The sequence below is a fragment of the Protomyces lactucae-debilis genome (assembly GCF_002105105.1).
Source record: "Protomyces lactucae-debilis strain 12-1054 chromosome Unknown BCR37scaffold_4, whole genome shotgun sequence".
Taxonomy (NCBI): domain Eukaryota; kingdom Fungi; phylum Ascomycota; class Taphrinomycetes; order Taphrinales; family Protomycetaceae; genus Protomyces; species Protomyces lactucae-debilis.
Window position 1 is genome coordinate 595,878 of NW_024467996.1, and position 14,102 is coordinate 609,979.

The 14,102-nt window shown below is 51.4% G+C and overlaps 7 protein-coding genes across 7 annotated transcripts; 3 read left to right on the forward strand and 4 right to left on the reverse strand.

The window, feature by feature from the left end:
* Positions 1–5: 5 nt before the first annotated feature.
* On the reverse strand, positions 6–1,811 carry BCR37DRAFT_344450 (uncharacterized protein; the record flags this gene model as incomplete). Its single annotated transcript, XM_040867565.1, has 1 exon — positions 6–1,811. One exon carries the CDS (start codon positions 1,809–1,811, stop codon positions 6–8), a length of 1,806 nt encoding a protein of 601 aa, XP_040727212.1.
* BCR37DRAFT_377434 (UV-endonuclease UvdE-domain-containing protein) lies at positions 1,694–3,253 on the reverse strand. Its single transcript, XM_040868824.1, has one exon. It carries the CDS (start codon positions 3,016–3,018, stop codon positions 1,924–1,926), a length of 1,095 nt encoding a protein of 364 aa, XP_040727213.1. The 5' UTR covers positions 3,019–3,253; the 3' UTR covers positions 1,694–1,923.
* A 925-nt stretch (positions 3,254–4,178) lies between these two features.
* BCR37DRAFT_248635 (uncharacterized protein) lies at positions 4,179–7,256 on the forward strand. Its single transcript, XM_040866604.1, has one exon. The coding sequence runs from the start codon at positions 4,291–4,293 to the stop codon at positions 7,204–7,206; it is 2,916 nt and encodes a 971-aa protein (XP_040727214.1). The 5' UTR covers positions 4,179–4,290; the 3' UTR covers positions 7,207–7,256.
* Positions 7,256–7,789, reverse strand: BCR37DRAFT_248642 (transcription initiation factor IIA gamma chain). Its single transcript, XM_040866606.1, has one exon. It carries the CDS (start codon positions 7,636–7,638, stop codon positions 7,306–7,308), a length of 333 nt encoding a protein of 110 aa, XP_040727215.1. The 5' UTR covers positions 7,639–7,789; the 3' UTR covers positions 7,256–7,305.
* On the forward strand, positions 7,790–8,290 carry BCR37DRAFT_248637 (uncharacterized protein). The gene has a single exon (XM_040866605.1). It carries the CDS (start codon positions 7,941–7,943, stop codon positions 8,202–8,204), a length of 264 nt encoding a protein of 87 aa, XP_040727216.1. The 5' UTR covers positions 7,790–7,940; the 3' UTR covers positions 8,205–8,290.
* An 85-nt stretch (positions 8,291–8,375) lies between these two features.
* BCR37DRAFT_386112 (uncharacterized protein) lies at positions 8,376–10,232 on the reverse strand (the record flags this gene model as incomplete). The annotated part of the gene is made up of 1 exon (XM_040870413.1): positions 8,376–10,232. The coding sequence occupies one exon, from the start codon at positions 10,230–10,232 to the stop codon at positions 8,376–8,378; it is 1,857 nt and encodes a 618-aa protein (XP_040727217.1).
* A 524-nt stretch (positions 10,233–10,756) lies between these two features.
* On the forward strand, positions 10,757–13,060 carry BCR37DRAFT_397335 (putative pre-mRNA splicing factor RNA helicase; the record flags this gene model as incomplete). The annotated part of the gene is made up of 1 exon (XM_040871730.1): positions 10,757–13,060. The coding sequence occupies one exon, from the start codon at positions 10,757–10,759 to the stop codon at positions 13,001–13,003; it is 2,247 nt and encodes a 748-aa protein (XP_040727218.1). The 3' UTR covers positions 13,004–13,060.
* Between the last annotated feature and the right edge of the window lie 1,042 nt (positions 13,061–14,102).

Here is a 14,102-nt window from a genome sequence, read left to right on the forward strand (position 1 = left end):
TATGTCTAATCAATCTCAATTTCATCGCCGTCATTGATGTAGAGCACTTCTTGCTCGACCTTCTTCTTCTTTGAGCTGCCTGATTCCGAATCATCCTCTCCCTCGCGCTTGCGCTTCTCTCCTGTGCCATTAACTTCTGGCGCAGCAGGAACAACGTTGTCCGTCTCGACCAGCTGCTTCTTCGGCCGCCTTGCAATGTCGGGTGTCGAGTCAAGCTCCACGATAGTCTGGCCCTCGATGTGCTGAATCGCAAGGACTAGATTCACGCGCGGTCCGGCTTCATCATCTTCGTCCTCATCGACAACGGTCAAGAAAACGCCGCTCCCCGCACTCAGATCGGCAAGCGATTTACTGACATTGTCGTCAAAGTCAGGGTCATAGATGAGGTTGTCTGTGAGCACCGAGATCTCGTCGGTGTAGCCGCAAGTCTGTTTCAGCATCTCCACAACTTCCCCAAGCGTGTGTTTGCTAGTATCACATCGTAGTTGTGCACGCGCGACGCCACAAACTTGACAATCTTGCACAGGCGAAGCGACAACTTCATTGTTGAAGACACGCTCCGGCCGACGCGATAAGAAGACCGTCTTAGCTTGCTTGATTTCATTTTTCAAGACTTTGAAGGATTGTAAGACGCACACGCCAGCAATGATGGCATTGGTTGTGGCAATAGCCGCAATAATATTACCGGCCATTTGCTTGATCTCAAACTTGGTCTTCTTGTCAATGCCAAAGATGTGTGCACGAATATTGGCAGCGGCTGCCACAAAGTCGAGCGTGTCAACATCATCCTTGTCGAACGACAGTACGGGTGCAGCAGAGTCGGGAACAGCGTCTGCCTTGAGCTTTAGGAGCCTAGCGCTGAGCCTGTCGAGGGAATCATTGAAGACCAGGATATTGTCTTCCAGTGTCCAAAGTGCCTGATCATTTGTCCATGGCTGCCCACCCTGTTCCTGAGCTTTGCTGTTGACTGTGTCGAAAGACAGCGAATCGGGCTTTGTTCTCGACTGCCACATCTCCTCCATAGACCGCAATCTTTCAATATCTTCCTTGAATACCTTGTCAAACACGAGCCGCTTGAACTCTGGTTGTCCCACCGCTTCGCGAATGACCTTGAGTGCATTTGCCTCTTTTGCGAGGTTGGCAATCTCATCTGCATTCTCTGCATTGGAGGAACCGTCGAGTGTGCCTTCATCCTCATCTACGCCAAAGACTTGACTGAAGAGGTAAGATTTTGCCCAGACGATGCAATGAATCGGTTGACTGGGAGTGCTTCGAATAGTACAGATGGGGAAGCTTTTAGGCACTTCTTTTGGATGGCAATCATAGCACTCGGTCTTGCCACGCACAATCACCTGCACCTGGCCGCGAAAGCCTGTTGTGCCAGACTCAATCAAAGGTACATCAGCCGCCAGGCACATCTTGTTGACATGGCGACGCGCATCGATATTGTCTAGAGCATTGAAGACGAGATTGAATTGCTGGAACCATGCAATGTCATACTTTGCATCTTTGATATTGGCGTGGTATGCTTCGAGCTTGACGTGTGGGTTGAACTTTGCAGCTGTTTCTTTGGCGACCAGCGCCTTGGACTTCTTGATGTGCTGCTTTTGAAACAGGAACTGTCTGTTCAAGTTGGATAAGTCAATTGTGTCGAGGTCAAGCAGATGTACTTCGCCAAAGCCAGTCAGGACGAGGTTCTTCAGCAATTCACAGCCAATACCGCCAGCTCCGACCATGAGCACCTTGGACCTTTTGATGGCACCAGCCAGTTCAGGCAAGCACTTCTCTACATGGAAGTCCCGGTCTGCCATCGCTTGAGATTGAAGAGAAGGAAGCCAACCTCTTTAGGCTTGAGTCAAGTCGCGGTCGCGTCGAATGCATTAAACTCTCTAACCCTACACCGTCTATTTAGTATTCACAACTTCATTCGATCTTCTTTCCCTCAAGCCGCTCAACAGCCTCGTCTACCAGCTGTGAGGCGCTAACACCCGTCTGCATCTCAGTCTCACTTGCTGCAACAGTGTTCTTGCCACGTCTCGCGCGTGTCGGGCGTTTGGCTGGGCTCTCATCTATAAGCGCGGGCTCTGTCATTTCATCCTTGACTGCCAGTGCAGCACTTGCCTTCTTTGAACGCTTGGCAGGCGTCCTTTTTGTATTTGAATCTTCCTTTGCATCTTCTTCCTGCTTGACGCGCTTTGCAGGAGTCTTTTGGGCGCTTGAATCTCCCTCTGCATCTGCTTCCTTCTTGACACGCTTCTTGGACGCCGACTTGCTCTCACTACCATCCTCCTCGGTTGCTGGCTCCTTTTTGACCCTTTTACGCGGCGTTGGCTTAACTTCGTTACCCTCAGAGTCATAAACAGGCTCCTTTTTGGTACGCTTCTTTGGTGTTGGCTTGATCTCATTACCTTCGCTGTCGTACTCTGGGTCCTTCTTGACACGAGTCTTGGTCACCTTGAGCCTAAGCTCCTGCCCTTCTGGCCAATATGCCTCGTCGCCCTTGGCGCCAGGGCCATCACCAACAACTTCCTCGGGTAAGGGTGGGTTGTTGAGGTTGTACGTCTTAGAGAGTTCAAACACAGCCTGCTCTTTATCCTTCGCTTCGAGCATGAGATCCATGTCATCTGCACAGGGTGGCATATGATAGATACGCTGTGAATGAGATCTGCGTTGCGACGGCAATGGGTGGTTCGGCAGCTTAGGCTCAGACATGTGCATTTTCTGCTTGATTCCCTTTCGTTTCCATGTCTCGGCAATCGCAGGAAGCAGAAGCAAGATATCGAGCGTTCCTTCGCGGAATTGTTCGTCGTGCACGACGTTGTGATGGTGCCAGTCGAGAACAAGAGGGATGTCAAGTTCTTGGCACAAGGGAAGCAAGTCTGTTACGCTCCAGCTCATGTCGTCGTTTTCAAGGACTAATCTGCGCTTGATGGGATCAGAGAGCTTTGCGTAATTTGTGCGAAAGCGTGCAAGCGTTGCCTCTTTGTCTCCGTACATGCCACCAAGATGTAGAATCATGACTGCATCGCGGTCTCTCTGCTCGTCGAGTTTCAATCTGGTGAGGAGTTCGTTGTGGAACTCTAGGTCGCGAACTGCATTCACGAAGACCTTTGGGTTGGGAGATGCGAGTTGAGTAAATTGGCCCGGGTGGCATGTGATGCGATGGTCATACTTATTGGCGATAGCTCCCGCCTCTCGTAGCTCCTTGTCGGCGTGCTTGAGGTTGTATAGATAATCTTCATGTGATGCAAAGGGGAACATCTCAGAACTGATGCGAAAGAAGCGAATGCCATATTTTTCATTCCACAGCAGAATCTTGCTCAGGTCTGCCGCATTCTGCCTACCGAGCTCCAGCACGAAAGGCATGCCGTGATCAGGTTTCTGTATCGTTGCAATACGAGTTGTTCGAGAACAGAAGATGGGCTCCTTTCTAGAGCGTAAAATGGTATTGAGGCAAGCGTATCCGAGCCTTCCCTTGAAAGGGATAGGAACATAGTCAGAATTGACGGCGGGTGGACGCGGCTCGAAGTTTGCATACCGTTCAGCCGCAAGAGCATCACGTACACGGTGCTTATCTGCTTTGGTCGGTGACTTTTGAATAGGCTCACCGTCTTCATCCAGCTCCACTTCTGCTTCTTCCTTGACAGATTGACTCGCGCTTTCTGTCTTTCGAGGAGTCGCCTTTCTTGATGGTGTAGAAGGCTGCCTCTTTGCTGGTGTTGATTTTGCAGACTTTACGAGGGAGTCTTCGCTCTGGGCGTCACTTAAGCTTGATTCTGAATCAGAGGCTTGGTCAGGCGACGCCTCACGGTCTGCGGGATCCTCAAAGACATCAGGGTCGTTTATCAGATCTTCATTCTGAGCATAGTTAATTTGCTTTGCAGAGCGTGAAGAGCGACGTCGACCCAAGGGTGGCGGGGAAGCACGAGGCATTCTGTAGCTGATGGAGCTGAGGGAACACAGCTGTGGCAAGGCAGGAGAGAGTCTAGAAGAGAGTGGAAGAGCGAGTTTTGACTTTTGAGCAAGAGACCTGAGGCCTCTGAGCATAGACCTGAGCAGGCCGTGTACCGGATGAGCAGATGGCGTGGTGTGAAGTGTTTTCGCAGATGACGTCGACATTGTCTCTCCTGCCCATCTGAATTCTGAGTCGCGCGAAAGACAAAAGCAAGACGCGACCAGATATAGAACCACACACACAGCTTGGCAAACTCAGCCTCCATATCTGCTTAAAGACATAGCGAGCTTCTGCTGCACATGGCTGCATTTTGAACTCTGAATCCTGCGAATGTAATGCATCGAAACTCTTTCTCGGGGCCGCCCTTGCCCTCAAAGCCGCTAGAATATACGCCAGCTGAGCATCTGCAACATCAACAGCAACAGATGCAGCAGTCGCGCGACAAGCAGTACTATCCTGCACAAGCTCAAATAGGATCGTACTACGATGATCATCAAAGTGAGCGCTTCTTCAGAGAACGGCTGCAGAATGTACATCTGTCAAGCGAACGCGTGCCCCAGAGCTACGCAGAGCAACCGCTTCCACGGCCGCGCAGCGCAATACAATACAATGCTTCCCAGCCAAGGTATGCCACACAACAGCAGACACTGCTGAAACAACCGCTTGTCGAGCCCTTCGATATTCAGGAGGCGCGGGGCCACCTGCATCATCCGCAACAAGACATGCGGGAGAGGAGAATGAGTACTGGCCAGCGTACAAGTCCGTCACGTACACCTACAAATACTACTATAAACTCATCAGCCAGCAGTCTCCGGCCGCTGAGTGTTGCTGATGCTGGCAGCAGTGTACGCACGAATGAAACAGCTCACTCAAAATCGTCGAGCAAAGCCTCTGCAGGAAGAATCACGAGGAAGCCGGTAGTCCTTGACGTTGAAATGGCACCTACACGACCGCTTCGCAAATATCACAGTCCCGATGACTTGGACCGCTTGATCCCTCGTAAAGAGGCTAACAGCGGAGCCTATGTTCCTCGTCCCCTACCTTCTGAGTTGCGACTTCAACAGAAGAAAGCTGAGCAGCGCCCATATCCCAATGCTTCGAGCCAATCGACCCCTCGAGCCCTCTCACCTATACAAACACAGTTTGCACCGCGAAACTTGCCTACAAGTCCGCATACAAGCGACAGCTATTCATCGTTGCCCAGACAGAGCCCGCACAGTGCAGGCTATCAAACGCTGACAATGCCAACGTCGCCTATGGAACAGCAACGGTTGGCCGGATTTCGACCAAGGACCCCGCAGACGACGAGTCCACCAAGCAGACAAAATAGCATCCCATTACAGATGCCTATGCATCCCTCCCTCCTCAAGTCTCAATCAAGTCCGGAAGCATTCTTTCCTCATGCTCAATTGAGGCCGCAGTACACGGTGCGGCCAGGATCCATCTCACCTGAGCGAGGAGAGCAGATCAGAATGACGCGCAGCACACAATACGAGGACAGGCGGAACTCTACAAGCTTTGTTCCATCTTCTGTAAATTCTTTGCCTTCGCCTCCGACTCACTCGCCGCAGATGCCAGAACCTCTTTACAGGCACCCGATTAGTGAGCTGGAAAGCTATTATCAGGGCAGGATCCCTTCTCCGGATCGTTCTACACGCTTTCCCGATACGCCATATGAGTATGATGTTTCTTCGTCGCCTGTTGACGAGATTGATCGTCAAGCGACAGTTCCACCAGAGATACAAGCACGACGTGGCAGACAGCGTGGCGAAGTCTTGATTGAGTCTGATCTACCGGCCATGCCGCCACTCTTTGAAGCGCCGCCAGCCTTACAACCTCTGCCGCCTACGTCAGGTCCTGTACGGCACTTGCCTTCTGCCAGCCAAGCTGGACTGCAGCAATCGCCTGTTGTTCCATTATCACCCAAAAAGCAATCATCTAGAGACAGCATGCGTATGGAACATGATCCGCTTCAGTCCATCAAGGTGCTCCCAGTGGAGCCTGTTAAGCGACCTGCATTGTGTCTTGAGGAACGCTTCCATCCAACCAGCTTTGCCAAATCGTCAAAACTCAAAGTCAAGGTCAGGGTGGGTCAAGTGCCCTTTGTCGCTGGTGGCGAGATTTTCGGGTACTTGGAAATAAGCTCAGATGAAGGCTTTCGCGCAGCGCTTGGTAGTACACAGGTCCTTGTCGGTGAAATTGGTGTGGAGGTACTAGGCTGTGAGGAGATTTCTCATCCAGAGACCGGTCATGAACCACGGTCTCTGACATTCTTATTCGGCAAAAAAGTATTTCAGGACCGAGCAGATATGCATCCAAGTCGATCGGGTCAACAGCATGTTGTCACGAGTGCAGTGACGCTCATGCCGCCACCTGATGCGGATGGCTATCGCCAGCCAAGTAAAGGAACAACGGGCTTTCCCTTTGCCTTTGTGTTGCCAGTGGATGCACCGTCAAGCGCTGATTTGGGTATTGCCAGAATTCGCTACACGGTCACTGGATATGTCACAGTCAAGCTGCAAGGCTCATTCGAAACCATCGCGACGAGTCTTCCAGTGCGTGTAGTAGAAGCTTGGGACATGCACAACCCAGTCTACAATAACCCGGTTGAGGCATCCCAGGGACGAGACATTGCAAATTACAATGAAGTGTATGTCAATGCCAGCTTGCCGAAATCGCTCTTCCTCGAAGGCGATGAGATGTATGGGCATATTCGCATTGCGAATCACGGTGCCCGCAAGGTGCGTGAAGTCAAGTTTTACCTGATGAATCGCTTGACCTTCTTTGGTGACAAGCGGCAACATGCACGAGAAGTGAATCCAGCTGATGACTGGTCTATTGACTCTGAAGCTGTGTCAATTGCTGAACCACATCTCATCACAAAGGGTTCTGAAAATACATGGCAGTTCAAGCTCGAGGTTCCTGAAGATAAGTGCCTGACCATTCGCAACACGGCATTATTCGAGGTCACACCATTTGTTTTGGTCAAGATATCGACCGGTCCATTGTTCAAGAGCATCAAAGTGGCCTTACCCTCCATCTGTATTGCGGACCGTGCGAGCATGATTGAGGATACTCAGGTCGCACCAACGCATCGGTCGGGTGGCAAGGTCAAGTTCCTTGTGCCAAACCTGTACAAGTTTCAGCGAATCATTAACGGCGAGCCTCAGCTGGGACAAATGGGTGGGGTTGAGACGAGTGACCTCATGACCTATGTCGATGCGCATGCACGCGTTCAGGCACTCTCATAGGGGCGTAGCACAACGAGTCCAACAAATGACATATTTCCAAATATTAAACACAATTCCCTACAGCTGGAATAACGAGCTGGCTCGCTCTTCAAAAACGCCTTACGCACCCTCGCCTGGCCTGGTCGAGTTGCACGCGATGATCTTGATCTTCTCTGCCATGACAGTCTCATTCTCGAATTTGAAGCTCGCATCCTTGATAATGAAGGTCCATACCTCGTCGCAAAACCGATATGTGTCCAGGTGGCCCTTGAATGTCAGCCGCGACTTGACCTTTTCATTGAGCGCTTTGCTGGCTTGCTCGTCGTAGTGATATAGGATCTTCATCGCCAACTGAGGCGCAATCCGACCTTGGGTGACCATTTCATCCAACGTATCCGTCAGCGCGACGCCAATCGACGTGTTCCGGTAGATCTCATAGTAGGATGCGCTCATGCCTCACAAGAATGGAGCGAGTGAAAGAGCAGGCGATGCGTCTCTACCAACTGAAGCGCAGCAGGCTGCCAGAGCGAAGAAGCGACGGTCAAACAAGACAAGTTGGCGTGCTCTGTGTCTCGTCAAAGCCAGACACGCGAAGGAGACAGCTGGAAAGAGAAGCACGAGGAGCAGACCAGACCGGGCAACGCTGCAGGGTGTGTGATGGGCGCTGGTTTGGTTGCGGCGCGCGGTCGATTCTGCGCGACGACGACGCTTGAAAGAGGCCAAAGAGCGCTGACACTTATCGACAAGAGCAGGCCATGTCGAGACTAGCGCCCATCAACCCGAAGCCCTTCCTACAGGATCTTCTTCACAAGACTGTCGTTGTACGGCTCAAATGGGGCCAAGAGTACCGCGGCACGCTGCAGGCAGTCGACAATTACATGAATTTGCAGTTGCTACAGACACAAGAGTTTGTCGATGGGAAGGACGCAGGTATGCTGGGGGAGGTGATGATTCGATGCAATAATGTCCTCTGGATATCAGGCGATCAAGAGGACCTGAAGAATGCAATGGAGGAGTGACAACATGCTCACACATGAGATCTGGCTCGGAAAGGTTGACCATGTCTTCGACGTGCTTATCGCAAAGGGATGATCACTTGCGACATGCACTCAATCTGTGCCGGCCGGCATATAAAGCAGGCCACTATGCCTTCCGAAATGTACATTACTACTCAAAAAGCGGCATCACATCTACGCTCTCGACAGCATACCAATTTTGCTCTTCAAAGATATATCGATTGTCTCCTTCGATGCTGCTTGCAGTGCTTTGTTTATGCTCACGCGTACCGAATCAGTATACTTGGCTGCTTCGTTGACTTCGCCCAAGGCATGATCTGCAGCCTCTGCGTAGGTGAGCACAAGCTGTGTGAGCGTCTTGATTGCATTCATGCTGACAAAATCCTCCTCATCCCCCAAGAGTGTGATAACGGCATCTACCATGCGCTTTGCTTCCACCACATCACGCACCTCTTTGCTTGCCCTTGGTTCTCTCGCTTGCTTGCACAATTCAGAAAGCAGATACAGGCCATGCGCTCTGTTGGAAATGACTTCATCAGTGATATCCTTGAGCGCTTCCCGATACTTGTTTTGAGCCAATTTCATTGTATTGCTGGTGCTGGTGCTGACGGTGTTTGTTGCCTTTGCCGACGTTGTAGCCACTTCTCGACGCATTTTGATGAGCGAAAGCTGTTGAACAAGCGCCTGTGCAAGTTGGCTGACCTGTTGACCAGACTCGCCTAGCCGATGTGAAGAGTGCCTGATCACTCCTAACTTGGCGTTCACCTCGTCAATGTCCATGATGGTCAAGTGCTTGTCGAGAGAGGGACTTTCAATTGTGATTTTGATCAGAGTTAAAGAGACATAGAGTCCTTGATCGGGTCGATCGTCCAGTCCACGAACAAGCCGAACAAGCCGTTCCGTCGACTCGTGAAAGACTTTGGCATAGACTGTCGGCAGCTCAATCAAAAGCTTCATATTCTGCAGTGCTGCTATTGCAGGTGCGTCCCATTGAACCAGCTTCTCATAGAACATAACCAGTAATTGTTTCTCCGAGCGGACAAGCTCCGCTATCCGTAGAAAGTACTGGCAGACTTCGATAGGCTGAACGGGCGTCACTTCGCCACGCTTTGTGAGGACGGGCAGCTCTGACCTGGTAGTTGATTGTTGCCAGAGCTCCATAAGGAGATCCGCTTCACGGCAACGGACGAATCGAATGACTAGTCGTTCACATAGATCTCGTGTAGCGTGAAGACCTTGGCGATGTGCTGAGTAGCCGAATACAAAGGCACCTAGTGCGACGTCCGCGAGCACTACTTGAGTCACCTGAAAGTCCTGCGTCAAGATGCATAGACGCTCCAGAGCAGGATCCAGTACTTCCGAAGGAACCTTCATGTCTCCTATCATCATCGGTTGCGCGACCATATCAATCAGCATCGTCTGTGCAGGGGCACCGAACTGCTTGATGATCTCGCGCACGACAAAAGGCGCGGCTCGCTTTCTGATGCTGCCAGCTTCTGACTTGTCGTCCAATGCTATCATGATTTGAGGCAGGATGTACTGCAAGTATCGACTGACTTCCATGGAGGATGGCTTTGCTGCGATGAGCCTGGCTAGAAGTTCAAACTGTTTGAGAGACACTTCGCCATTCTCCTGCGGCTGGAGGACAAATTCAGTTGCAGCAACGAAGCCTTGAGGGCGAAGATATATGTCTGTCATGTAGCTTGATATCTGACCAGAAATTGGCGACTTGTTGCTCGTAACGAGTAGGTTACTGCAGGCTCGGAGGAGAGCAACCGAGCCGACGTTGCAATCATTCATGAGAACTTCAGGCATATTATTCGAAACATTGGCCTGGTAGTAATGAACAGCAGCAACCAGCTCAGGCAGATGACGCGCCTTGATCGCCCCTGATACAAAAGTAGGTTTGGGCAAAATCTGCAGGACTCGCGTTAGCGGTCCACGTAGCTTTTCAGGGGACGGCTCGGCTCCAGTCAGCAGCTGACGCAGTGTTTGTTTTGTCGACAAGGGCGGCAAGTACATTTGAGGCATATTGCAACGGATTGCAATGAAGAAGACAAGCTCGCTGAGACCATGCACCGTTTGCAAGTCTCGTGCGCCAAGCATGCTCCCTTCTGTATCTTTCTGGGCAGCTTCGTGGATCTCAAGCAGCATAGAAATCACATATGCAGTGACGATAGCTCGTTCCGAGACGCCTTTCATGTCTTTGCCGCTGACATGTGTGCCAAGATACAAGCTGTGCAGTAGGCCACCATGGCTCGTGATGGCATCTTGAGTCAGTCCCCGCGATTGAGCACAGACATAATACCTTGCGAGATTGAAGAGGCCAAGTACGCCTTTGCATCCGCGATGGCGCTCTTCAGGGTGCCCATGAGCTTGAGCACCGTGCTAGCATCCCTCTGAACAAGATGATGCTCTGTTCGAGAGTGGATGCGCCTGCGTGAGATTTGGCGTGTGAAGGATGCGACTCGAAAAGTTTAAAACCTATACACATACTCATACATCCATACATCCATTGCTGCAGCGCCTGCAGTGACTAGGCCCAGGCTGTGAGTATGGCAGAGAGGTCGCACAAGAAGACCAAGACAGCGCCGGAAGACGGACAAATCAATATGTCAGCAGAGGACGGCCGGCGGCGTACAGGAGGCAACATGGCGGCTGAATCCGACTTGCTCGCGAAGCTCGAGCGTCGTCAAACGACTGCTGAACAAGCGACGGAACTAGAGAATGGTCCAATCAATCCGTGGACTGACAAGCCGCTATCAAACAAATACTTTGGCATCCTAGAGAAGAGAAGAGATCTCCCTGTAGCGCAGCAGCGGGAAGAGTTTCTCAAGATGTTCCATTCAACACAGATCCTTGTCTTTGTCGGTGAGACAGGTTCGGGAAAGACGACACAAATTCCACAGTATGTGCTGTACGATGACTTGCCACAACGTGAAGGCTTGATGGTCGCATGTACGCAGCCTAGGCGTGTGGCGGCCATGTCTGTTGCACAGCGTGTGGCCGACGAGCTCGACGTAAACCTTGGTCAAGAGGTCGGATACACTATTCGGTTCGAAGACGTCACGAGCAAGAACACTGTGCTCAAGTACATGACAGACGGTATGCTTTTGCGCGAGGCAATGAATGACCACATGCTCTCAAGATACTCCTGCATCATTCTCGATGAGGCGCACGAAAGAACGCTTGCAACCGACATTCTCATGGGCCTGATGAAGAAGATTGCGCAAAATCGACCAGACCTCAAGATTGTCATCATGTCTGCTACATTGGATGCTCAAAAATTCCAAGAGTACTTCTTCAATGCACCCCTGCTCGCTGTGCCAGGTCGAACTCATCCTGTCGAAATCTACTACACGCGTGAGCCAGAAAAGGACTACCTCGAGGCAGCCATCAGAACAGTACTACAAATCCATCAAGATGAGCCGGAAGGTGATATTTTGCTTTTCCTGACAGGCGAAGAGGAAATCGAGGGTGCCTGTAGGAAGATTAGCCTCGAGGGTGATGAGTTATTACGAGAAAGAAACGACTGTGGACCCATCAAGTGCTACCCGCTGTACGGTTCATTACCACCGCACATGCAGCAAAAGATCTTTGAGGCAGCACCGCCTCCACTCAAGGCTGGTGGCGTTCCTGGCAGAAAAGTCATTGTATCGACAAACATTGCAGAGACCTCCCTCACAATCGATGGTATCGTCTATGTCGTCGACCCTGGTTTCAGCAAGCAAAAGCTGTACAATCCTCGCATTCGGGTGGAGTCTTTGCTCGTCAGTCCAATCAGTAAGGCAAGTGCACAGCAAAGAGCTGGTCGTGCTGGTCGAACCAAACCAGGAAAGTGCTACCGTCTCTACACAGAAGGCGCATTCAAGACAGAGCTCATTGAGCAAACATACCCAGAAATTCTGCGTTCCAATTTGGCGAGCACCGTGCTCGAGCTCAAGAAGCTCGGCATTGACGATCTCGTCCACTTCGACTTTATGGACCCACCAGCGCCGGAGACGATGATGCGAGCACTCGAGGAGCTCAATTACCTTGCGTGTCTGAATGACGATGGAGATTTGACGCCCTTGGGTCGCACAGCAAGTGACTTCCCCCTCGACCCAGCGCTTGCCGTGATGCTGATTTCGAGCCCCGAATTCCATTGTTCAAATGAAATTCTCTCTCTTGTGGCATTGCTCTCTGTTCCACAAGTCTTTGTCAGGCCCAACTCTTCTAAGAAGCAGGCTGACGAGATGCGCAAGTTGTTTGCGCATGAAGATGGTGACCATCTTACATTGCTCAATGTATATCACGCCTACCAAGACAATGGTGGTACCAAGGAATGGTGCTTTGAGTACTTCCTGTCGCAGCGTGCTCTGCAAAGTGCTGATAATGTTCGACGTCAGTTGCAGCGCATCATGGAGCGGCATGATATTGACCTGGTCTCGACGCCTTACGAGGACAAGAGCTACTACGACAACATTAGAAGGTCCCTCGTATCGGGCTTTTTCATGCAGGTGGCAAAGAAGACGGAGAAGAACTACTACATGACAGTCAAGGACGACCAAAAAGTCCTGATTCACCCATCGTGCGGTATTGAGCGGCAACCGGAGTGGGTTCTGTACAACGAGTTTGTCCTGACCAGCAAGAACTATATCCGCACCGTCACGACCATCAAGCCGGAATGGCTTCTCGAGGTTGCACCTACGTACTATGCGCTCGATGAGTTTGCCAAGGGCGAGATCAAGACTGCTTTGACCAAAGTTATTGGCAACCTGGGTCGAAAGCAGGCCTTTGCCGGAGCAAAGCGCAAGAAGTAGCCGCTGTATCTAGAGCAATCCATATCGATGAACCCCTTCTTGGTCTTGTTCTTGTGCCTGTTCCTGGATGATGTCCGCGAATTTGCTCGTCGCGTCTCATCACGTCAGTGCATCGATTTCACAACACAACATCCACCGTATCGCGCTCTCGCTCTGAGACAGGCCTGGTCTCTCATCTTTGCTCGACTCATACCGAACACTCATCAGCCCTCATCCTCACTTCTGGCCGGGCTGAGCGATAAGCGCCGCTGGCGCCCCGATGCACAACTCACCTGACAATACTGACGGGCGTCCACAAAGCCGCAAAACGCATCTATTTGCCAAAGAGAATGGCTCAGAACATTCGAGGCAAGCATCTATGGAATCGCCAGACCTTTCTCTGTCAGTGAAAGCGGCTCCCGACAGAAAGCAAACGGATCTGAGCACAGGCAGCGATGGCGACGCTTCTAGTGCCACGCTGACAACGCTTGCCTCGGAGACAACGACCCCGGGATCATCCATTGTCAGCAGCGGAGCCAACGAATCATGCGCACAAGAGCTGGCGAACGTCTTGACGAGTTCAGTTTCGCATCATCGAAGCTCATCTAGCCACTCGGCACAGCGCCCAGCTCACTTGAGGCTTCCAGACGAGGTTCTACAAATAATACTAGAGCGAGTGGGCTTTCCAGATCTCTGGGGTTCAGCTCAGTATGTTAATCATGCTTGGTACCGTATCGCTAGACTGCACGTCTTTGCCAGCGCCCGGTTTCTGAATTTGCTATTGACGACCAACTTTCAGGCCTTTGAGTATACATACAGTGGATACCAAGAAGATGAAGACGATGGGCCGCCTGAGCCGCTCGATGAAGAAGATTGCTGGCCCGGCGTCGCACTCGATGCGGAAGAGACACTCAAGTATTTTCCTGAGCTCTTGACCAGCGACTACTGCGAGGCAAACGACGGTCTGCGGCTTTATCTTTCCCGTAATTGCACCTCCATTTTCCCATCTTTGCTAATCAACGCTAGCTCTCAACACTTGTCCGGATCAAAGGCACCCTTTTGCCATTAATTGTGCGGTGATACGGCTTGATAGACTACGGACCGTGCAACAGCGTTACAC